The sequence below is a fragment of the Dermacentor andersoni genome, chromosome 2 (genome assembly GCF_023375885.2).
Source record: "Dermacentor andersoni chromosome 2, qqDerAnde1_hic_scaffold, whole genome shotgun sequence".
Lineage (NCBI taxonomy): Eukaryota > Metazoa > Arthropoda > Arachnida > Ixodida > Ixodidae > Dermacentor > Dermacentor andersoni.
Genome location: NC_092815.1, coordinates 233,393,485 through 233,419,710, shown reverse-complemented (window position 1 = coordinate 233,419,710; position 26,226 = coordinate 233,393,485). Strand labels below are relative to the sequence as shown.

Sequence of the window (26,226 nt, the reverse complement as noted above, 5' to 3'; positions counted from 1 at the left end):
GGTCACAGTGGCAGATGCGTTATAGTGAGATTAAAAGAAAACAAATATGGCCTGATCGGGCATACATGTTTGCATACTTGCATATCCCGAACTCACTTAGCGGACCATTGCAAGAAGTGAGGATATACTTCTGTTTTCGGCAACACTGGCAATCTCCCCCGCAGTCTTTATTTACTTAACCGTGAGATTTTAGAAGGGCTTCCCACTTGTCACCTTCGCGATGACTGATTAAGCCTACAGTCGATTGCACTAATAAGTGAAGAAATGGAACATCTTTCGTATTCATGCGTCCTCGATCCTGATGGCATGTGACCGTGTGCATACATGCCTTTTGGGTTACAGTTGCTTTTTGTAGTTTATTATCATTTTGTTATGCAATGTGTGTTCGTTCTCCACCAGGTGGCACGCACAAAGGTAGCGGTATGTGATAAAGATAGGACGAACTCGCGTACAAGCCAGTTACAGCAACGTAGGAGTTACACAGAATGGCAATGCAAGCCATAATATTTGAATTGTCCATGTAAGTGGAAAAAAAATTATCTACTGAAGAAACTACAGAATGAATTCAGACAAGCTAGACACTTAGAGGGTAATAATACGTTTGTTCTAACTTAGTGCAGAGAAATTTCAGTAGGTCGGAATGTACCTTCATGGATAGCACTTCTAGATATTAAAGCAGCCTGCGACAACGTAGACCGGGAACTGTTATGTGATATTCCTCAGCACTCAGGCATGATAATATGAAAATAAAGGGGAAGCAAAGTGCAGTAGTAATGAAACAGAGAGCTTTGGGACTAAAATAACTATGAGGTGGTGCCTAGAATCTAGAAAGGAGTACTGGTGCCAGCGCTAAGTTTCACAAATGCCATTTTGTGCTTAAAGTCAGATACGTTGCCGCGGCTCAAGTTAACCAAAGATCCGTAGACCAGTTGGCTTTGGGAGCCCACGGTAAAACCACAAATGAGGCAGTGTAGGGTTATACTGGCTGCGCCTCTTTTGAAGTGAGAGAAGCTCAGATAAAAATTAGTCTTGAAGAAAGACACAGAAAGATTAATCAAAATAAACCTGCGGCTGAAGGGAACAAGTATCAGCACCTGAAAAGCTTGGACACAACATGGAGAAACATGTCTAGAAAGTTGGCAACTAAGTGACCAAGTGCAGGGCAGTTCAAATTTCTAAATAGACATCCAGGAGCCATTAAAAAGATAGTGATAGAAACAGAAACATCGAATTGCATGCAAAGATTGGAAACCAAAAAACCATGGAGATAAACAAGAATTGCAATAAGGAAACTAGAAGGTGAATTCTGTACGATAACTCTAAGGGATGCGCCTTGCTATTTGACACTCGACCTGGCTCCCTAACAACAAATACATACCGGAGTAAATATCCGTACTAGATGAGGCATGTGTACGCTTCAGCAAAAATCAGGAGACTCCTCAGTCCATGCAAATGAAATGCGAAGGGATTCACCCAGTGAGACCTGTAGGTAAAGCACACCTTCCAGAAGTCCTTGGACTTAAAGTGGACGGAATTATCGACCGGTCAGTAGTCGAGATAAGAGAATGAATGAACGAATTTGACGTAATACTACTGGGGAAAGCCGCAATGTGGAGGGAAGTAATTAAGGGAAATTCCGACATCCACCCGCTCGTCTGAATTTTCCTTAATAATTACTTCCACTTTGCGAGTTTCCGCAGAACTATTACGCCAAACTGGTTCCTTTGCTTCGGGTATGTTGACAAATTTAACTTCGCCCCTCTATCTGCTAGCTGCCTGGTTAGCTCAGATGGTAGAGCGGCTGACAAGGAAAGGCGGTGGTCCCGGCTTCGAGTCCCGGACCAGGACGAATTTTTCTTGAACTGCAAGGCTTTTCTTCCGAGAAACCCGTATGGGTTTCCTTTGTAGCATTTGCTACGAGCGGGTGGACCTTTGAATTTCCCTTTACGAATGAATGCTGTGTTCTTATTTTTGGCGTAGGAGCCAAGTTTGGCCAAAGAGCGCCAGGCCAGTCTTGGTGAGTTTGCAGTGGACCGATGAATTCGGAGAGGTAGATGTGACGTGGCTGGGAAGTGTTACGACTGACGTTTAGAATCGTTTACACGGCATCCCTTCTCGACAAATAATGCTCGACCGGCAAGCGTGAAGCTACGAAAGGCCCTTCACGCTGTATCATCATTTTCTCTGTACTATCGAGCTGGCTACTAAATCAGCGCAATCAAAGTTTACGGGCGGAACGAGCGCCTGCCTGGACGAGACTAGATCCGACACAGACGATGACACGAAAACCACAGAGCTCACCAGAGGCGACACAGCCACAGTCTTTTGAGGAAACAACAACCATACCGTGAATACCACTCTGCAGGAGCCTGACCTTCAGAAGCGGACCGCCACAAACGACCCAATCAAAGGGGTCAATTCGAACCTAAAAAAAAACAACCATCGAGGGTTTCTGTGGAAACGACTTCGACATCCAGTTCCCAGATTGCCACGCCGCTGCCTTGTATCCGGGGGCGAACGTGCAACAATGGACGCGAGGCCCGGTGGGACGATGCGACGTCATGGGCGCGGTTTTGCGAACTGTTCAACGATTGTGGTTGGCCGAGAAGAAGAACAGTTAATTTCCCCTACGTGAGAAAGGGAAATAGAAGTGCATAAAAAGTTGATTTTGAGTGTTGTGGGAGTGTGTTCCGACTCGTACTAGTCTCCTAGCCATACGGGCGCTCCGTCTGGTACGTATGATCCTAGTCATGCTCGTACTAGTGCTCGAACTCGTGCTAGTACATGTAAACTCTCAGCATGAAAATGAGCAAATGTACCTTTTTTCATTTTTGACCGTCGCCCCGGACCTCTCGATCGCCCGCCACCCGGCACTTCATCAGCCACGGAACCGTAAGGGCCGCTAGGACGCAGAGTCGCAACAAGCGATTGACCACAGTGGAATACTGTACCCTGGGTCCCAACAAACGGGGCCTAAAAACGGTCGCTTTGAAGTGTGTAAAACCTATATGTAAAAATTGGTTTAGGTTTAACTATCGCAAGCCTAGTTATCACGAGTGAAAGGTATGTTTGGCTTGGTTTTGCAGACTATGCACACAGTGTTTCATTTCAGTTAGGCGAGTCTTTCACACACGTTACACACGCTGCCGAGCGGGTTGTTAGTGAAGTCGCAGTTAAACCTGGACGTCGCAGTCGAGCTTGCCGCCAGCCGAAGGGCGTGGTTCGTCAAACGTTCGCTGTGGGTGATGTTCCTTGTATCCACGGCTTCGTCTCCTTGTTGATGTTCGTGTCGCTGAAGCACGGTGGCGGTTGCAGTAGCTCCAATCTTGGCACGCTTCCGCGCTTGGTAAGCTTCCCTATAACATGCTAATCTGGCCTTCGTGTGCTGCGGTGTGTCAGCAGACAATTTTACCTTTGCTTGAGATTTCGCAGCCTGCCGTCTAGCTATATCTACTGGATGATTGGATTAAGCCTGTCACTTCCGCTGAAGCACACGCACAGACGGCCCAGCCAGCGCGCCATCCATGGCGAGACTGAGCGTACAAGCGCCGGCGAAGCAGCCGTTAAAGGAGCGTTTATGGTGCGACGTTATCGGCGCTTGGGCGAGTGTCACTCGACGCCGGTCATGTCGGAGAGCATTGGCCGCGTCTGGTTACGTTGGCTGCGCCACTGCGTCGAACCATAGCTCGAGCTGTAGACGCTGTTGTTCTCGCAAACGTGACGTAACGCGTGTGCGTGCTCATGCTACGTCGGACTATGTTTAGCCCTTTAATCCTGGCTTATTCACGTGGTACCGTAGCGGCGACGCTCCGAGCGCGTGCAGCTGCGACGGTTCTACGCAGCGGATCACGTGGCGTGACGTAGCACCTGCCACACTTGCGCTCCGGCGGCTCAACGTCATTGCGACGTGATGAATAACCTTGCGAGACATTACGCAGTAGAGCTTTCGCTCTAATAAAATTACGGCAATGATTAATGAGGTATATTATTGACACAGAAGATACATCGTGAAATAATGATGTTAAGCTGAAATGCGTCACAGGAAAACATTTGCAAGAAGCCCTACTCCCTTAACAGAGCCCTTTAAATGCAAAGGCTTGGAGGCATATGCTCTAAAAAATTACTATCACAGCGGCATCTTCTGAAAAGAGTATGTGCTACAAGTGTACGGGGTTAATAACCTGTAATACAACATCGTTCAAGAAACCTAAGACTGCTTTCGTGTGAGAAAAGTCCCAATTTCGCTCAAAAGACGAAACTTCGATGGAGATAGCAAATTAGCAGGCAGCTATACGAAGTGGCAATAGAAGTTCTATCGGCTATATAAACTTGGAAACATTCGCTTACTAACTGAATTAACAAGCATGGTGTCCGCGCGCACAAGCAATAATGAACATATTACATTCGATGAGCGCGGACACTCGTTGTCAAAACATTGGTGTGCGCAAGCGCGGCAGCAGCAGCGAGCGAAGTGACCTTCGTGTGGTCTATCGCTTTACCGGAAGAGCAGCGAGAACACAGTGCGCACAAAGGTATGAGCCGTCTGCAGATCCCTTTCAAGGTAGGGCGCGTGCGACAGCGCGCGCCCGTGCAAAGTACGCGCTTTTCGGCGGAGTCGAAACCGCCACCATTCCTTACCACGCTGCCTCCCCGCTTTCCTCCATATACGGCGCGCAAGATTAAGCCGCAATTGTCAGTTGCCTTTGCGCCGGGTCGCGAAATGCGTACTTGCTGCTGGAGCACAGCGCCGCCCCACCCAATGCCTCCCTAGCCCCCCCCCCTCCCGACCTCTCTCGCGACAGAAGACGGCGCGTTTTCTCCCAGCTTTCTTCCTTCGCACGCGCCATATTTATCCGTGACCGTCGGCTTCCGTCGCGTGCTTTCGCTCGCACATACAGCACACTACACGCGGTGTCGGTGCTACTACCCATAGACTGTATAGAGAACATGACGACGCCGACGGCTGCAGCGGATATCGCAACAAAACGGTTCTGGACCAAGAAACATTCCGGGATGAGGAGGGGTGTGCTGGCGGTATGCTACAGGAAAGTGTATCTCTCACCTTCTACTTTCCGACACTCTAAGAGGCCATGGAGGACGGTCAGCCTCTCACCTCGTCTACCGCAAGTTGGTGGTTCATTTCCAGTCGGCAAAAAACTGTTGGCGCCATATGTGTGTCCTAATATGATGCGGTAGAATAAGACATCAGTTCGTCGTGTTTTCGTAGAGGAAGGCCAGGAACCTACTGTGGCTTAATCCAGTGACGGTTATTAATAGTTTCAGAGTACCACAAGCATTGTCAATCGCTTCGCAGTTTCTTTCGCAAGAAAGGCGTCAGACTTGTGGCTGGGACAGCAGCGGTGGCGTTAATTGCGTGCGATGTAATTGACGCAGGCATTTGGTCTGCCAGCACGTTACCCTCGATGCCTCTATGGCGAGGCACCCCGCATATAATGACATGGTGGTTAGATATATAAGCTCTACACAGAACGAAATAGAGCTCAATAAGTACAGTACTTCTGTGTTTACAGAGTGACTTCAATGCTTTTACCACGCTTAGGGAGTCTGTATATTTAATTTTGTTGTTTTTGAAGTTTCGATTTTCTTATATGCTTCACTATTGAGAGCAGTGCATAGGCCTCTGCCGTAAAAATACTTGTTTCTCACTGCAGTATATCGGATTCCGCGAAGGATGGACCGACAGATGCATAGGATACCCCGGCATGTGACTTCGAAGCGTCAGTGTAAAATTCCGTGCGCAAGTACTTGGACTGGATTTTTAGGAAATGCATTGTAATATGTGCCTCTGGAGCATGTTTTGTCGCGTCTACAAACGATGTATCGCTTTCTCTGAGTTGCCACTGCCACAGCGGTAAAAGCGTTGCTTGAGTCTCATTAGGCGATGTTCCTGGAGTGAAGTACCCATTTCCTCGCTGAGTTTTCTTACGTGAAAAAAGAATGGTTTTCCAGCTACAGGTAGATTATTAAACAGTGTTGCAGACGTCAAGTCGTTTACGGTTACGTAAGAGGGATGTTCGTGGTTTGCATTAACTTTCAGGAAGAATATAAAACTGAAGTATGCCCTCTGAAGATTGACGATCACTGGTCACCTTCAATGCAGAGACTCTCCCTCTACAGCACTTGCCCTGAAGGCACCAGTCGCCAGGCGGATACCTAGGAGATGGAAAGGATGCAGCATCTGGAAATCGCTAGAAGCCGATTGATGCACTATAGCCCCGTAATCTAAGCGTGTTCGGTTGAGGTTTTTGTAAAGGCTTATGATGTACTTCTTGTCAATGGCCCACGTTGTGTGTGAGAGACTGTTTAGAATGTCCATGGTTTCTAGGCATTTATATTTAAGGTACTTCAGGGGCCGTATTTTGAAAACATACACTTTCGGCGGTACTATCGAATTTGCCATCGGTGAGCGGTGATTGGCTGTTTTAGCAAAACCAGATGAGCTGGTTGGCAGGTTGAGCACTACATCATCCCATAGTAACGCCTGGCGGCGATACTATCGCTGAAGTGGATTGTTTCAGAATACCTCCCAATATGTGGAATAAAGATTAATTTCGTATTTAAAATAATGCCTAAAGATTTCTTCTCTCTGTTTACAGGTAAATCTTGGTCATGCAGTTCAATATGGGGGTCTGAGACCAGGGCGATCTTTCTCAAGAACAGGACGCAGTTGCTTTTCAGGGGATTTAGCTTAAATCCATTTTCCTGAGCTCGTCCACAGTGATCCACTAGTTACTTTTCATGAAATCACCTCTCATTACAGATGGAATAGGCAGAGTTTTCCTTTCCCCCATCATAAGCTCAACAGGCCACAAGCTAGCACGCTCCGCATGCTCCAGACGGGGTCCTACCCCTCCAGGGGCTTTCTGAACACGCTCCACCCGGACATTGACCCACTCTGCCCAGATTGTGGCATTGAATTTAGCTGATTAAATCATATGCTCTGGCAATGCCCCGTGTTACAGGATTTTAACAAAGGAGAAGACTGGACGAAGGCCATCACAGACCCGGAACAAGACGTTCAGCTCCTGGCTGTCCAGAGGGCCCGTGAACGAGCGGAGAGGCATGGCCTCTCTGTTCCGACATGGGACTAGCCAACGGCTGGGTAGGGAAGTGCAGGCCCCCGCTTAGCTCCTCAGGACCCCAATAAAGTCAGTTACTACTACTACTGTGCCCATTTGGACACTTTCTTCAAACCAAGTTGAACCTGTCGTTCACAGATTGCGTGGTTGTATAATTTAAATCCCATCTGCACGTCATCAACATAAGTGGAGTAGAACATACCTCGCGGAATACATGTACGTAACGAATTTATTTTTATAATAAAAAGGATACAACTAAGCGCTACACCCTGTGGGGCCGCGGTCTCCTGGATGAAAGGCTTGGACAGAACGTTGCCGACTCTAACACGGTACGTGTGGTTCGAGAATTAGCTTTCTATTACGGTATACATGTTGCCAAGAATGCCCATTTCAGAAAGATCTCGCAAAAATTCCTTAACACCAAGTGGTGTCATAGGCTTTCTCAATATCAAGGAGCGCAGACAGGAAGAAGTGTTTGTGAACAAAAGCTTCATCTATGTATGCCTAAACTCGCACGAGGTTGTCAGTGGCGAATCGACCTTCTGTAAATCCACATTGATGAGGGCCGAGCACTTTGCTGGATTCGAGAAAGTGCAACAGCTAGCGAATAATCGTTGTTTTTTTTCGTATAACTTACAGACATTGCTAGTTAGCGCTATGGGCCGGCAACTTGGCACAGAAGATGAATCAAGATAGGGACTACAATACCCTGTTTCCATGCTAACGGAAAGTATCCTGTTGCCCAGATAGTGTTCAAAAGGGACAACCGAATCATTTGCGTATGAGGGTGAAGGTGTGTGATCATTACGTACATAATCCGGTCAGTTCCCGGAGCAGAGTTCTCACAAGTATTCAAAGCCGCCCGGAGCTCGGCTATAACAAAAAGACGGTTGTATTGCTCACTTCCACTGCACTTTCGATTCGACGCTTTATTTTCTGCTATATTCTTGTTCTTCACGAAAGCTTCGGAGTAACGTTCTGGACTAGAAAAACGGCCGAATTCCTTTCCAAGTGCACTGGCCTGGTCTTTCAGACTTTCACCTTGATCATGAAGCAAGCGCAAACTCTGAGAAGGCTGAGCTATTGATTTCGTTACACTATTCCAGACTTTTCTTTTTTGCGTATATGAATTAATTCACGAGATGGTACTTTTGCCAGCTCTCCCTTTTACCAATCCGTCATGTTCGCCGGCCTTGTGATTTGATGTGTTTGAAGTTTATGAGGTTCTCTACCGTAGGAGAGTCACGTAGGAGACACCACGCCTTGTTCTGTCTTCTTAGTCTTCACAACATTCCGAATTCCACCAGGGAATGCATTGTTTAGCCGAACCTCTAGTTTGAGTAATCCCTTTTGATGGGGCATCAATTATAAACAGTGCTAAGTATGGCACTGCATCATCAACAGTGAGAGCACCAACATCATCCCAGGTTAAATGTGTAAGTTCGTGAAACCACATCCAGTCTCCTGAATCGACTTCCCATCGAGAAACTTGCGGACAGCATTCATCTGCTTTTGTTAGCTTTAAAACAACAGGAAAGTGATTACTTTCGTAGTGTTCTTCATGACGTTGCACTGGACGTACGGCATGAGTGTACCTGATGCTATACTTATGTCTGTCGATGAGAATGTTTCATGTGCAGCACTATAGAACGTTGGATCTTTCTTATTAAGGGGGCACGTAGCCTCAGAAAAAAGGAAATTATCTATTAGGCGGCCCCTTGCATCACAACCTGAGTCTCCACAGGGTGCTATGCGCATATAGGTCTAGGAGTATATAGGGTTCCGGAAATTCATCAATAAGACTTATGTTCTATTCTGTGCAGTTGGTAGCTGGGAGGAATGTAGATGGAAGTGATTGTGACTAGCTTATTGAACAGCACTCCTCAGACAGCAACTGCTTCAAGGAACGTTGGGAGTTGTAATTGCTGGCAGGCAACCCCTTTATTTACCATTATAGCCACAATGCCAGATGACTCAAGAGCATCATCGTGGTATTTCCGAAAAATGGCATATTGTCTAAGAAAGTTTGTTCGCGTGGATTCTAAGCGTGTTTCCTGAACACACAGCACTTTTGGACTTCGGTTATGAAGAAGTTCTTCAACAGGTTATGTAGCCCAAACATTGCACTGAAATATTTGTGTGTCCATGTTGCAGAAGAGGTTTGTGCTGTGTGTCTAAAATATGAAAGCTAACTAAACTTACAGAGCGCTTTTCGGGCCCTGTGTTGCGAAGTTTCTCTTTTTTTGGAGCAGTCGAGAGGTCGTCGACGCTCCTTAGGCACTGATGTCGCCGTTTTGCTAGGAGTCACGTCCATCGCCTCTTGCGGGGCCCTGGACATCCGCTCTTGCAAGCGGTCCATTCGCCTTGAATGCCTCGCCTCGAAAGACGAGACCTCTGCGGCCACAAACCCAAAGGTTGACGGGCCATTCTTTGATATAGCGGAGCAGCGGTGGCTGCACCCGTCGAGGCGGCTGGTGGCCCAACCACGGTCACACTCTTTGTGTGCCGCGCTGAAGCCGGAGTTTGCTGCGGCGTGGCCCCATTACGAGCCACATTAGCATACCCTGCTGTATGGGAAAATGGGATGTGCTTTCGCGCTTCCTTGAAGGAGATGTTTTTTTACTTTCACAGTTATTTTTTTTGCTTTTCCATGTGAGACAAGAACGCGAGTAAGCTGCATGGTCACCGTCGCAGTTCGCGCAGTGTAGTTTGCCTTCGCAGTTGTCTGAGGGGTGATCATGGTCACCACACCTCGCACAGGTTTGATGGACTCGGCAGCTTTGTGAGCCGTGGCCATATCTTTGACATTTGAAGCAGCTTCGAGGGTTCGGGATGTACGGCCTCACGCGAATCTTAACGTATTCTGCCTGAATAGTCTCGGGCAGACGACTGAATTCGAATGTTCGTATGACATGTTTGGTTGCAATTTCTTTTGTTTTCTCTCTTCAACTTTATTCGGTGGACGTTAATCACGTTCTCGTCTTGCCATCCTTCTAAAAGCTCTTCCTCAGTCATTTCAGAAGCTCTTCTGAAATGGCACCTTGAGCAGTGATCATTGTGCAGCGTTTGGTTAAGGTCACCGGGACCTCCCCAAGCGACACTAGATTGAAAAATTTTTCGTACTGTTTCTTGTCGCATAGTTCTAGCAGAAGGTCGCCACTGGCCATAATCGTGGCTTTGAACCCTGGCCCTAAAATCTGCTGAATGATATTGCTACGAAAAAAGGGGAAATTATTCTCGCTGTTTTTTCTGTCTTGTCACTGTGGACCCCATATCTGGGAAAGCTTTGTTTTTGTTTGCCAAAGAACTGGAAAGCGTCATGGGTTCGCTCTCTTTTCTGACGATTATCGGGAAGTCGAGGAAATTGATCTGCCGTATTATATACGGCAGAGCGATATATATAGATATATATGTTATGTATATATATATATATGCATATATACATATATGTATGCATATATATATATATATATATATATATATATATATATATATATATATATATATATATATATATATATATATATATATATATATATATATATATATATATATGTGTGTGTGCCGGTATTCAGGGTATTCAGCAGAGGGGCGAGCCACCCACTACGGAGCCCAACAAGGGGACGCGACAGGACTATGTTCTGTGTACTCCAGTTCTAGAATTATGCTATAAACCAATATGTCTGACCAAGTGTGGTTACTACACACAAGGTTAAGCTTTGGCGCCTGAAAATTTGGAAGTGAGGAGCACTGAAGACAGGAAAGGTTGAAAGAGAGAGGAAGCCGAAGTTTGAAGAGGAGGACAGGGAAAGGCGAGTGCCCATTTCTTCCAGCTGGGTCAGTCTGGAGACGCCGTCTATGTGAAGAAGAGGCCAAAGAGGTGTGTTGCGTCCCCCGCGGAATCTGAAAAGTGCGAACACCCGGCATCCGCTCAACCCCCATAATCCCCCTTTTCACGGACACTGCAAAGCCACGCATAGCTGCACGCGGGAGGGTCCAAACCTCATGTGCTCGGGTACGTAGTACACACCAAATGCCTGCTTATGCAGACGTCACTGCGGGGATATAAGCACAAGACGTTTAGAATATTGGTGAAAAAAGCAGGGAAAGGATTGATACGACTGCATCCATTACAGGCATAGGTAGCCGTACAAAGTAGATAAAGAAGTTTTGAGGAAGAGAAAAAAGATTAAGGAGATTTGTAAAAAAATGCTAGATTGAAAAAACATGCATAGCATGGCTGAGTAACTCAAACAGACTAGGTGACCAGCCAGTTTCACATAGGTGCCAGTAAATCATCATCATGAGGCACAAGGTAGACAGACGTTTTCAGGAAGAGAAAGCTTCTATGTCTACGTTGTGCCTCATGATGATGATTTACTGGCACCTATGTGAAACTGGCTGGTCACCTAGTCTGAGTTACTCAGCCATGCTATACAGAAACCAGAATCCAGAAACTGGTCCACCAGCACGAAGGCTCCGACGAGGAACTACTGGAGGCAGTGCGTGTAAAATGCTACGGCAAAGACAATCCCAAAGGCTACGACGGGAAGTACCTGGGGACAGAGAACCCCGACATGGACAGACCGATTGCAAGAGAAGTTTACGCGGCAATTAGAGCGACAACCAAAAACAGAGCCACGGGTGCCAACAAGATCAGAAACTCCCTAATATGGAACCTCAGCGACGAGGCGATAGATCAGCTCACAGCATACCTCAACACACTGTGGGCAGAGGGCACGATACCGAAGAAATGTAAGCACGCTGTCGGGGTGATGATACCTGAACCCGGCAAAAAGCTTCAGATTGAAAACCTGAGGCCCATCTCTCTAACCTCGTGCCTCGGCAAACTCTACGAAAGGATAGTCACCAGAAGAATCCAACACCACCTGGAGGACAAGAAGCTATACCCGCACAGCATGTTTGGCTTCCGGGCGAACCTGTCAACACAGGACGTCCTGCTACAGATAAAATAAGAAATCATAAACACGTCACCCAGAGGAGGCGAAAACGTTATCATGGCCCTAGATATCAAAGGGGCCTTCGACAACGTTAGCCACGAAGCCACCATGGAAGGATTGAACAACGCCAACTGCGGCAAGAGAATTCACGACTACGTGAGGGCCTTTCTGACCAAACGCACGGAAACGGTGGGATTAGGGGATCTGCCAAGTGGCCTCTTTACCACCCCACGCAAAGGCACGCCGCAGGGCTCCGTGATCTCATCAATACTCTTCAACATCGCAATGATCGGACTGGTTCGAAGACTCCGCAAGATTGATGGCATCCAGCACGCAATATATGTTGACGACATCACGGTCTGGGTCAATCGAGGCTCCCTAGGACAGAAGTAAGAAAAAGTGCAGGAAGCAGCCAATTGCGTGGAAGAATATTTCAGAGAAAGGCGCCTGGCGTGCTCCACCGAATAATCAGAAATCCTGAGAGTGGGAAGAAACCGCACCAAGGAAGAACTAATAGCAAAACTAGAGGGACAAAACATACCTGAAAGGAGCACGATACGCATCCTAGGCATGTGGATTCAAGGAAGCAAGAAATGCACCCACACAATCAGCTTACTCAAAAAATCGACAGAACAAGTAAGCCGAATGATAACGAGGGTATCTTAAAGTAGAAGCGGAATGAGAGAAGGAGGCACAATCAAGCTGGTCAGAAGCCTGGTGGTCAGCAGAGTCACGTACTCGCTCCCGTACCACAACATGACCAAGCACGAAAAAGAACAGACGGAAAAGCTACAATGGAAAGCGTACAAGACGGTGCTACATCTGCCAAGAAACACGCCCAACAATAAACTGTTACAGATGGGCCTAAGCAACACCTTCGAAGAATTCGCGGAAGCGCAGCTCAATGCACAGATCGCCAGGCTCCAGCAGACTGCCACCGGCCGCAAGCTCCTAAAAAGAATAGGGAATAATACAGACGGACTAGTGGATCGGGCAGCTAGCATCCCAGACAGCGTTCGCCAGACACTGGAGATTAGCCCCCTACCGAGAAACATGGACCGGAATCTCCACGCCGCCAGAAGGCAGGCACGATCAGATTACGTGCAACGAAACCTAGCCACACTACAAAACACAATATACACAGACGCGGGCGTATTCCCATGGGACCGCAACACTAGAATGTTTAGAGTCGCGGCATCAGTGGTAGACCACTCGGGAGAACCAATTAGCTGCGCCACCCTGAGAAATTTCACGGTAATAGAGGGGGAAGAAGTCGCCGTAGCTCTAGCGGCGGCTGAAGGCTACCGCAGGAACAAATCTCTGATAATTCTAACAGACTCCAAAGCAAGATGCAGGAACTACATACAAGACACAGTAAGGAAACACTGAGAATCCTCCTCGAAACAGAGCATCCTAACAAAAACATAAAACATAGGATCTTCTGGATACCTGCACACACCGGGATAGAGGGAAACTCAAGGGTGGACAGCCTAGTTCGCGAAATTAGCACCGAGCAGGGCAGTCGGAAACCCTAGAGTCCCTCTTAACGGTGGAGCCGACGTATGCAGAAATACTTAACCTCTACAGAGGAAGGAGACTTAAATACCCCCCACCCCACACATCGCTCACACAACACGAGGCAGTCAGCTGGCGAAGACTGCAAGCAGGTACGTTCTTCAACCTGCACACACTACACAAACTGTTCGCTACCCAGTACAGGTATACATGTTCGTGGTGCGGGGCAACCCCAACGTTATACCACATCACGTGGGAATGCAAGCGTTATTTGCGGAACAATGGGAGGGTCTGCTCACCAGCAGCGAGCTCGCAGCCCAACGGGCAATTGTGCAGCGCGCCTGCGAGGCAGCAAGACTCAGCGGTGCCCCGGAATAGGGGCACCGATCTTGTGAAGCGGCCAGGACTCAAGACATGAAGACACCGGCCCACTGCCAATCTCTCTGAGATATAGAGCAATAAAGTTTTTCCATTCCATTCCATTCCATTCAGGAATTTTGGGGCTTTCACGTGCCAGCACTACGATTTCATTATGAGGCATGCTGTAGTTGGGCATTCCGGATTAATTTTGACCAGCAAGTTTCTTCAGCAAGCCCTGACGCAAATATCTCGTTAAAATATCTGAAAACCTTGATCTCAACACATGTTTCCCCGAAGAGCCACGCGGATCGAGTAAGCCACAGAAATATCCAATAAAAGCCAAAAGGATTTTCCTGATTTTTCTGTAACCGCACCTAATAAGAGCATGGTTTAAAAGAATGCGGCTCGCATACCTCTGCGCCTCTAAAAGTGAAAGCATGTAGTTAGCACAGAAGACTTCCTCCTGGTGCAGTGACGCCACCGTACGGATGTTCTGGATAGCTTCGGCGGCAACCTGCGTCAGAAGAATGGCCCCGCCCTCCGTCAACTCAGTGTACAACCCTTTATTTCAATGATTCTATTTCTGTCCAGCACATTCCTTACAAACATTTTGCGCCCGAGGTTACATCTTAGCGGGCGTGTGTGAATGTTCCTCACATAGGCGCAGACTACGGGGGGCTCCGGGGCTGGAACCCTCTCCGAAGTTTTCTGGGGGGGGGGGGGAGGATGTGGAGCCCCTCCTGGCGATGCCGAAGCCAACCCCCACCCCAGCGTTAATATGAGAGTTCTGTTACGTACATCATTCTAGGTTTCTTTTGAGTTGCCTCTACCTTTTCACATCGAGTTTTATTGCGGCAACAAGTTTACTGCATCATTGTAGATGTGGATGTGCGCGGCTTTTAATTCGTACTTTCGCTTTATTTCTGCAAATCTTTATAGTAAGAGGACAAGCGCATCTGAAACAACAGCGGCGGGTACCTCATGCCTATTTTTTTACTTGTACATTTACTGTAAATTTCCACTGTGAACAGCGTGTACAAATACAATATATTTAAATACATACACAGAGCAAAGTACCGCAAAGAGGTAGCCAACTAACAATTAATTCTAATGGCATGGATAGCCTATGCCTAGAGAAGGAATATGTTGTACGTTCACCTCGCTTCGAATTGCTTTGCGCGATTTTTTTATTCCGAAAAAAACCTGCAGACTTCAGTGACCCCTTCGTCAGATTACTTTATTAACAGCATGTGAAATGGGCGTGAATGCTATGTCTCAATATTGCTTCTCTTTCCAGTAGGCAATGCTAAAGACTCATGAAAAAACTCGTCTAATATTTCTCTTCTAATCTAATTCTTCTAACTGTTCTAATCTGATTTCGAGTGAATATATATCCCTCACTAAACGAAATGAGGCAAGTCGGATTCACTCGAAATCAGATTAAATAGCAGTCATGCGCAGCAGCGATTATAGTCGGGCTCAAATAAAAAAAAAAAAGAGGCAGCTGTTTCACCGGACAGGCGAAGCAGTGTTAGTGATAGCAAGTATAAAAGAACCGCACGAAGGGAAATTCTTCAGGTATAAATCCGTGTAAATATCGCACCCATGCAAGGGCCGAACCCCCAACCTCGCAGCAAATATTTAAAAGAATTCCAACCGAGAAGCAATCGCGTTCGGCGCACTGTTTCCGATCGCGCTCAACAGTGAATTTTCGTGGGCAGCATACTTTAGTGCGTAGCCACTAGATGGATAGAGGAGGCGATCACGGTGGTTTAAGGCCGATCCTTACACGTAGTTGGAAAAATTTGCTCAAATGGCCTCGTCCCATATGTAAGGCTCGTCAAAATCACGACAAAAAGTGCGGCCATTACACGAATTTCTATGTTTGTTACATAGGCCGCACAAGTAGCAAGCATAGTGTAATTCCTGCACCATGTAAGCCCGTAAATGTCTCACTGGACGACTACGAGCACTCGCTGTCAAAACGCTGGTGTTGTGAATAACGCCGGTAGTGTGGGCGAACAGTTCGTACAGCCGCGTGATTTACCGCGACTCCGGAAGTTAGATTCATTATCATCATCTGCCTATATTTAAGTCCAAGCAAGATGGTCTCTGTCAGCGATATTTCCAATTGCCACTCTCTTAGATCTAACTATGCGATCTGCTACACTAGGGGCGCGGAAAGACAGTCCGGAAAGGCAGACAGCGCGCACTAAGTTTGCAGCCATCCTAGCTCGCCCTGGATCATTGCACCCACCAATAATTACAGATAATTAGACATGGCCCACGGGCCGCGTAAACGTCAGTCGCGCTCAGTAAATCGCAGCTACGGCAGGGCTAGAGACGACGCGCACTCTCCTCGCCAGGTGTGCGTTTGGTCACGTAACCTGCAAGTAACCCGAATATTGAGTGCGTGGGGAGATAGTACCCATCAAGCCGCCATCGTTTTCGGCTCACTGTTACGACTTTTTCTCGCATCCATGATGTATCATTCATATGGCGTTTCAAGTTCATACCGAACATCACGGCGACGACTACATATACTGTAAGCTTGTTCACTTACTCCCTTATAATTAGGGTGTAAATTAGAAAGAGTGGGGTGTTTCAAGGGTGTTTTCTTCTTAAACACCCTTTTCCGCTAAAAAAGGTGTTTGAAGGGTGTTTACAAGGGTGAAAAGATAAGTACACCCGTATTACACCCATAAGGGTGTGAAAATTTTAAGAGTGTACCTCACTGAGGCCTATTATATGCTATTTACTGCCCGGTAATTCTTGCAATAGAACTGCTAGACTCGCCTCACTACATCACCTTCTAACGTTAAACGTTGCCAGGTTCAGATTACAATAGCGGCCTGTCCAGGTCCAGAGATTCTTAGCACCCTCTGCTGCGTCACAGGCCTGACCACCGCCATGGTTAGTTGCTTCGCAGCTGCTCGGGACTGAGGGCCGGGGTTCGATTGTTGTATTAATATAGGAGGTTGTGGTCAAGCACTGCACCAGGGTGGCCAATCCTGCTCTGGTGAGGTAGTGCGTTACTGGTTCTGGTCACCAGGGTCAAGCCGCACTCCAGGCCTGTTTGTGCAATTTTATCAATATCAACAAGCGGATTTTTTTTAATCCGGTGGAAAATTGCGCAGCACCGGGATTTAAACTACGGTTCTCTTGCACGCGAGGTGGATTCTCTACCTCTACGCCATCGCTGCACCCTTCTGTCCTTTAGGGTATAGGAAGCATTAGGAGAACGGATCACCTATGCATTAACGAAGGGAAGTCCCGCTTGCCGCTGCAGTTGGCGGTTTCGAAGAGACAGTGATTAGTTACTATTGCGCTGTCTTCATACCTTGGTGGAGTATTCGAGTGCCTGCTTGGAGGAGATGAGCTTCCCTCGCAGCATGCGGCTCTCCAGGTACGTGGAAAGCAGCACCAGGGGCACGAAAGCAAGCACGATGAAACCGAGATGCCAGTCCCAGTAGAAGGACATCACCAGGCACGCGACGAGCGCAGAGGACGCCTGGCACATCGACGTCAGCTTGCTGCACGTGCCCTGAACAGAAAGTAAGAAGTGCATGCCTGTTTTTAAAGGAGTGTCAAGAATTATTTTCAATTAGTTCCGAATTTACTGGTTTGATCTAGCTTAGAAGTTGCCATTGTTTATACTAATTTGCCTGTTATATATGACCTTAGTACTTCGCCGCTCCGTCAGATAGCGAAGCACCACCATAAGCTTTGGAGTTTCCTTCTAAGTGCATGAGGCTGTGATTACCTGTATGTTTTCCGTGTGAAGAGTCCACTGCGCAACCGATGCTAGCTCTACACTCTTGGCGCGGTAACGTTGACGTTTAGCTTTAGTTGTAAGTAACCTATAACATAAAGGGTACTAGGTTACTAAACCAACTTGATACACGTGTTTTTGTTCATTTCCGTGTTTTCATTAAATTCGAACGACCCAATCTTCTGGTGCGGCTTTTCACCGGAAGATTGGGTGGGAGATTGGAAGACCTGCAATTCGCAAAGTGTCAGGAATGCTAGAGGCCACCGTATAATTCGCGTTCCTTCGTATTTATATGATTTTATGGCTACGAAGCTGGAAACTTGGACACAAGCAAGGTATCGCCTCTGTCACATACGGCATGCCGCAAAGCGTCGTCAGAAGCAAGTATCCCAAGGGTGCGTTGCAGGACCACTGACTGCAGGACCACTGACTGCCATTGGACCGCTGGATGTAGCAACGCTATAAAGACGACGTGCACAACAGTCGGCCATCATTTGGCCGCAGCGGCAGCGAAAAGCAACTTCGGTTAACCGTGTGCATCTTACACGCAGGTGTGTGCACCTTTCTTTATTTGTGTATTTTTGTTTGAGCATTTCTGCTGCTGCTTCTGTTGCCACATTGCTTTTCATGACTGAGATACCATTGCACCATGGTTCGGTCTAAGGAAATAATGGCTCAATTTGAGGAAATTAAGAAGGAAATTGGAGCTGAGCTCAAGGATTTCAAGGAGAACTTCGATAGAGAACCGCGCAAGGAAATGAGAGAAATTAAAGGTAGTCTTAATTTCTTGAGCAAAGAATATGAGGAAATCAAAGGCACGAACAAAGAGCTCAGGTCTTCGAACGTTCAACTGCAAGCGAAATGCGATGAGCTCTCGCAACGGGCCCGAGCAGATGGGATCAGGCAGCAGGAACGTAGAAATTAAAGGTCTTATAGAGAAACCTCGGTACAACCTCACTGCCATAGTCACGCGAATCGCGGAAAAAGATAACCAAGCAGTAGCGCCAACCGATATAGAGGTTATTCACCGAGTGCCGATGGCTAATATTCCACAAAACAAAAATATAGTGGTACAGTTTGTCGGCAGAAAACTGCGCGACAGCTTCGTTGAAGAGACACGTGGTCACAAGCTTAACTGCTCGGACGTTGGCCTTGACACAAAGGCGCCTGTGTTCGTAAACGAACACCTGTGCCCAGAGCTGAAACTTCTCTTGGGGCGTACAAATGTTCGAAAGCGTGAGGCAAAGTTAAAATATGTATGGGTGCGAAGTGCGAAAAGTTTTGATCGTCAGAATGAACACGCTCCGATTATTAGAATCAATAGCACCAATGACGTTACTGGAATTGTATCTTTGGCATAAGATACTTTTGTTTATTGTTTTCATGTGTCACAACGACCGCTGCGAATTACATATTACAGAAAATTATTTTTTTTTGTATAGTAAAGCCATCACTTGTTCATGTCATTTCCCAGGTTCGTGTTACTATTTGATAATTGATATTATACTTCCAGTTTTCCGGAGCTGTATTATTTTTCTGATTCTCTCTCACGACCATGTGTATTCAAATCACGTACCAAATCAAGCGACGGATGTCACCAGGGAGATATACTTATGCTACCCTTACTTTTTTTTATCGGTGAAAAGAATGTACTGCTTTTATTTTTTTCATGCATTACAGCACTCCTATTTCACAGTTGTCATATACCACCTACTGTTTGCTTACAGTTCGCGTGTGATTTGATGCACGATCAGCGGGCTCTTGTACACTTTTAGATAATGATAGATATCGTGTTATCTTTAATGATGCTATGATCAGACAGAAGGATGTCGCCCACCCAGAGGGCAGCCGTACATAAGTTTCTTTCACTGCAACGCACAATCCACCAGAAATAAGCATGACGATACAACAGAACTATCAGCTTCTACATGTACATTTGAAGTAATCATGCTTACCGAAACCTGGTACATATCCGAATACGATGTACTCTGCCCTCCAGGTTATTCAAGTTTTTTGCCTGAATAGACCTCATAAGCATGGAGGGGGTGTGCTGCTCATTACAAAAAGAAGTATTCTCGTGAACATGTTTGCAAAATTTAGCACTTCAAATGTGGACTACTAAGTTTTAACGGTGCGCAGTAGAAATTGTTTGTTAACGGTTATGTATCGCCCGCCTAATGGTAACTTAGACATATTCTATTTGTTTCTAGAAAAACTAACTGGCTGTGCCAATGACAACCAACTTAAGCTTGTTTTGGGGGGAGACCTCAACGTAAATATGCTACTTCAAGATGGCCCAGCTAGTGAACCTTCTTTATTGCTCAAATAGAATAATATTTTTAATGTAACTGTTGAGCCAACACACATAACGGCAAAATCTGAGAGCTTTTTTGACATGTTTATAACAGTCATCCGTAGATGTTGAAAGTGGTGTTATCGATACGTCGTTCAGTGACCATCTCCCAATATATATATGTTCTGGCAAGCTTCCTCATTAGCAAAACGTGTTTACACTTCTGAAGCTTATCTGGTAGAAGACATAAACAAAAGTACACTTACAAGGTTTAAAGAAAAAACTTTGATTGATTGGAAGCCGGTGTTCGACTGCAATCTTGCAAACGATGCTTATGATACATTGACGTCCATGTTTACTAATGTTTATGAAGAATGCTTTGAACTTAAGAAAATCAGGAATTCAGGAAAGACACACAAGCTATGGATTATGTAGGAGTCTGTATAGATGATCCGTAAGAAAACGCACATGTATGCAAAATTTGCACAAACGAGAAAACAAGAGGACCTCACTGCATTTAAAAGTTTAGAAACACTGTCACAGGCTTCATCCGCAAGGCGAAGCGCGTGTATTTCAATAATATATTTTCTGGTATCAACGTCTCAGATGCATACAAACTATGGCGTAGTTACATATAGTCTTAAACCGAAAAAAATCGTGCCAGATATGTCTCAAAGTTTTACAGGGTGACACAGTTATAAAAGGCAAACAATTAACAGACACCTTTAACTCGCATTTTGTCAATCTCGTCACAAGCACATATAACAACTTGTTTCTATCATACTCATCAGCATCAAATAGAGACAGTGCATTCTTGAATCCAAGAAGTGATTATGAGGTTCGTTCGGCGTTCATAGCGCCGACTACAAGTAAAGCGATATATATTGACGGGCTTTGAGTACGACCTAGAAAACATTATATCCGTTTTTACAAATATATTTAACGTGTCATTGGTCTCAGGAACATTTCCGTATAATATGAAGCACGTCAAAGTAGTCATCATCATCATCATCAGCCTAGTTACGCCCACTGCAGGGCAAAGGCCTCTCCCATACTTCTCCAACTACCCCGGTCATGTACTAATTGTGGCCATGTTGTCCCTGCAAACGTCTTAATGTCATCCGCCCACCTAACTTTCTGCCGCCCCCTACTACGCTTCCCTTCCCTTGGAATCCAGTCCGTAACCCTTAATGACCATCGGTTATCTTCCCTCCTCATTACATGTCCGGCCCATGCCCATTTCGTTTTCTTGATTTCAACTAAGATGTCATTTACCCGCGTTTGTTCCCTCACCCAATCTGCTCTTTTCTTATCCCTTAACGTTACACCTATCATTCTTCTTTCCATAGCTCGTTGCGTCGTCCTCAATTTCAGCAGAACCCTTTTCGTAAGCCTCCAGGTTTCTGCCCCGTAGGTGAGTACTGGTAAGACACAGCTGTTATACACTTTCCTCTTGAGGGATAGTGGCAACCTGCTGTTCACGATCTGACAATGCCTGCCAAATGCACCCCAGCCCATTCTTATTCTTCTGGTTATTTCAGTCTCATGATCCGGATCCGTGGTCACTACCTGCCCTAATAACCACTTCCAGTGCCTCGCTACCTATCGTAAACTGCTGTTCTCTCCCGAGACTGTTAAACATTACTTTAGTTTTCTGTAGATTAATTTTCAGACCCACCCTTCTACTTTGCCTCTCCAGGTCAGTGAGCATGCATTGCAATTGGTCTCCTGAGTTACTAAGCAAGGCAATATCATCAGCGAATCGCAAGTTGCTAAGGTATTCTCCATCAACATTTATCCCCAATTCTTCCCACTCCAGGTGTCTGAATACCTCCTGTAAACATGCTGTGAATAGCATTGGAGATATCGTATCTCGCTGTCTAACGCCTTTCTTTATTGGGATTTTGTTGCTTTCTTTGTGGAGGATTACGGTGGCTGTGGAACCGCTATAGATAGCTTCCAGTATCATTACATATGGCTCATCTACACCCTGATTCCGTAGTGCCTTCATGACTGCTGAGGTTTCGACTGAATCAAATGCTTTTTCGTAATCAATGAAGGCTATATATAAGGGTTGGTTATATTCAGCACATTTCTCTATCACCTGATTGATAGTGTGAATATGGTCTATTGTTGAATAGCCTTTACGGAATCCTGCCTGGTCCTTTGGTTGACAGAAGTCTAAGGTATTCCTGATTCTATTTGCGATTACCTTAGTAAATACCTTGCAGGCAACGGACAGTAAGCTGATCGGTCTATAATTTTTCAAGTCTTTGGCGTCCCCTTTCTTATGGATTAGGATTATGTTAGCGTTCTTCCAAGATTCCGGTACGTTCGAGGTCATGAGGCATTGTGTATATAGGGCGGCCAACCTTTCTAGGACAGTGTTCCCACCATCCTTCAACAAATCTGCTGTTACCTGATCCTCCCCAGCTGCCTTCCCCCTTTGCATAGCTCCCAAGGCGTTCTTTACCTCTTCCGGTGTTACTTGTGGGATTTCAAGTTCCTCTAGACTATTCTCTCTCACCTTATCGTCGTGGGTGTTACTGGTACTGTATAAATCTCTATAAAACTCTTCAGCCACTTGAACTATCTCATCCATATTAGTAACGATATTGCCGGCTTTGTCTCTTAACGCACACATCTGATTCTTGCCTATTCCTAGTTTCTTCTTTACTGCTTTTAGGCTTCCTCCGTTCCTGAGAGCCTGTTCAATTCTATCCATAATATAGTTCCTTATGTCCGCTGTCTTACGCTTGTTGATTAACTTAGAAAGTTCTGCCAGTTCTATTCTAGCTGTAGGGTTAGAGGCTTTCATACATTGGCGTTTCTTGATCAGATCTTTCGTCTCCTGCGATAGCTTACTGGTTTCCTGTTTAACGGCGTTACCACCGACTTCTATGGCGCACTCCTTAATGATGCCCATAAGATTGTCGTTCATTGCTTCAACACTATGGTCCTCTTCCTGGGTTAAAGCCGAATACCTGTTCTGTAGCTTGATCCGGAATTCCTCTAGTTTCCCTCTTACCGCTAACTCATTGATCGGTTTCTTATGTACCAGTTTCTTCCGTTCCCTCCTCAAGTCAAGGCTAATTCGAGTTCTTACCATCCTATGGTCACTGCAGCGTACCTTGCCGAGCACGTCTACATCTTGTATGATGCCAGGGTTCGCGCAGAGTATAAAGTCGATTTCATTTTTAGTCTCACCATTCGGGCTCCTCCACGTCCACTTTCGGCTAACCCGCTTGCGGAAAAAGGTATTCATTATCCGCATATTATTCTGTTCTGCAAACTCTACTAATAACTCTCCTCTGCTATTCCTAGAGCCTATGCCATATTCCCCCACTGACTTGTCTCCGGCCTGCTTCTTGCCTACCCTGGCATTGAAATCGCCCATCAGTATACTGTATTTTGTTTTGACTTTACCCATCGCCGATTCCACGTCTTCATAGAAGCTTTCGACTTCCTGGTCATCATGACTAGATGTAGGGGCGTAGAACTGTACAACCTTCATCTTGTACCTCTTATTAAGTTTCACAACAAGACATGCCACCCTCTCGTTAATGCTATAGAATTCCTGTATGTTACCAGCTATGTTCTTATTAATCAGGAATCCGACTCCTAGTTCTCACCTCTCTGCTAAGCCCCGGTAGCACAAGACGTGCCCGCTTTTTAGCACTGTATATGCTTGTTTTGGCCTCCTAACTTCACTGAGCCCTATTATATCCCATTTAGTGCCCTCTAATTCCTCCAATAGCACTGCTAGACTAGCCTCACTAGATAACGTTCTAGCGTTAAACGTTGCCAGGTTCATATTCCAATGGCGGCCATTCCGGAGCCAGGCATTCTTAGCACCCTCTGCAGCGTCGCAGGTCTGACCACCGCCGTGGTCAGTTGCTTCGCAGCTGCTGGGGACTGAGGGCCGGGGTTTGATTGTTGTGTTCATATAGGAGGTTGTGGCCAAGTACTGCACCAGGGTGGCCAATCCTGCTCTGGTGAGAGAGTGCGTTACCGGTTCTGGTCACCGGGATCAGGCCGCACTCCAGGCCTGTTTGTGCGGCCTCCAGAATTGTGCACTCCAGAATTGTGCGGCCCGGGATTTGAATCACGGTCCTCTTGCACGGGAGGCGGATAGTGTACCGTCCCCGCAGGAGTTAAATTTAAAAATAAATTGTGGGATTTTACGTGACAAAACCACTTTCTGATTATGAGGCACGCCGTAGTGGAGGACTCCGGAAATTTCGACCACCCGGGGTTCTTTAACGTGCACCTAAATCTAAGTAAACGGGTGTTTTCGCATTTCGCCCCCATCGAAATGCGGCCGCCGTGGCCGGGATCCGATCCCGCGACCTCGTGCTCAGCAGTCTAACACCATAGCCACTGAGTAACCACGGCGGGTCCCGCAGGAGTTGTACGCCTCATTTAATATACAGTGGTGCCCTATTTGATCAGTCAAGGTGGACCAATCTGAGCTCGGTTATACCGCACGGATGGCACTCGGCTAGAGAACCTGGTATTTATGACATGCACATGTGAGGCCATACATATTTGAAGATATATATCTTTCTTTGTTTTTATTTTAGGAGGGTTCCCGTACAGTGATAAAATAAAGGAAAACACATTAAAAGAAAAAAAAAAAAGAAAGAAAAAGGCGCAAAAAAAAAAGGAACATAACAGGTGATTTGAACTTGTGACCCTTCGATGTAGATATAGAAGTAGTAGTTGTCTTTAAACCTGGGGATAAAAACGACCTATGCAATTAGCAACCAATTTTAGTGCTACCCGTATTTTCGAAAGGGTTTGAAAAAATTTTTGCGTGTATGAATTCTATTTGTGAGAAACATTTCTTAATATCACCTTCTCAGTATGGTTTCAGGAAGGGACTGTCCAGAGAATTAGCACTACTAAAGAAAAAAGGAATTATCATTAGGGCTTTTGAAGGCAAACGAATTATTATAGGCATTTTTCTTGACTTTTCGAAAGCTTTCGATTCATTAAATCACCTGCATTATTAACAAAATTGGCGCGTTGCGGATTTCGTGGCTTGGTCTTAAATTTGATGATGTCATACCTAACGACTAGAAAGCAAACTGTGGCAATAAACGAAGAATTCTCATCGACAGAAACTGTGAAAGGAGGTGTTCTTCAGGGCAGCGTGATAGGACCCTTATTATTTATTCTTTATATTAATGAGATTGTAAACATATCGGAGCAGTCTTCATTCATAATCGATGCAGACGACACCAGTATATATTAAATTCCGATAGTCTTGATAACCTTTCCCTTAATGCAAACATTCTTCTCGATAATTTAAATAACTTGAGTATAGCAAACGTACCGCAAAGCAATAGTACAAAGACAAAAGCAATTTTGTTTGCATCATACGAAAAACATATACACTTTAATTTTAATCTTAAGATCGGTTCTAATAAAATTTATTTAGTGTCAGAAACTAAAGACCTTGGCATAATATTGAACGAACACTTACTCTGTAATTCTCTAATAATAGTATTCGTCGTAATCTCGCTAAAATAGTTGGGATGCTGTGCAACTTCCGGTATCTATTAGCTGAGGGACTGAAGCTCTTAGAGTACAACTAACTTTTTTCCGCCCAAGTAAATTACTGCTCGTTGGTATGGGGTACGACGTCACACATAAATGTAGATAACGTACATAGATCACAGAAGAAAGCTGTCTGTCCAATTGCAAATGTTTCTTGGGATTCACCGTCACGTAACTGTTCATTAGGTACAGCATCTTACGTTTTGAGCAGTTCTATAAGTACCGATTATTGCTCCGTTACAAAATGAGTATAAAGCATAATAACACATTTATGTCACTGTGCCACCTAAGGAGCGCACCAGAAGAAGCGTACAGTTGCCGGAGCAGGACAACCTGGCTAGAACCTTTCTGTAGGACAAATAATGGCTCTAACAGCACAGAATATCAATTAGGCAGAGTTTTGAATGAATTAATTTCTTGCGATATAAATGTCCTTGATATGAGGCACGGTGATCTTAAATTTTACTTTCTAAGCAGTTTTTAGTAGTTTTGTTAATACATTATCATGTACCCCTGTTGATTTGTTCTGAATTTGTTAAATGTGGTACATCCTTATTTCTTTTTTTGTTTTGTACTTGACTATATGTATGCACTTTACCTCTTTACATTTTTTTGCATTCCGTAGTCGGTGGTTTTTTGCATTCTCACTAGAATCAAAGTTTT

At 45.7% G+C, this 26,226-nt stretch overlaps 1 protein-coding gene across 1 annotated transcript in view; it reads right to left on the bottom strand.

The window, feature by feature from the left end:
- The window catches only part of LOC126539807 (ATP-dependent translocase ABCB1-like), a 139,699-nt gene that overhangs the window by 102,380 nt on the left and 11,093 nt on the right, over positions 1-26,226 (bottom strand). Inside the window, exons 2-3 of the mRNA XM_055075740.1 lie at positions 17,277-17,480; positions 14,350-14,450 (exon numbers count right to left, since the gene is read on the bottom strand). Of these exons, the coding sequence (XP_054931715.1) occupies positions 14,350-14,450; positions 17,277-17,456 (281 nt within the window). The 5' untranslated portion in view covers positions 17,457-17,480. The remainder of the gene's footprint in view (positions 1-14,349; positions 14,451-17,276; positions 17,481-26,226) is intronic.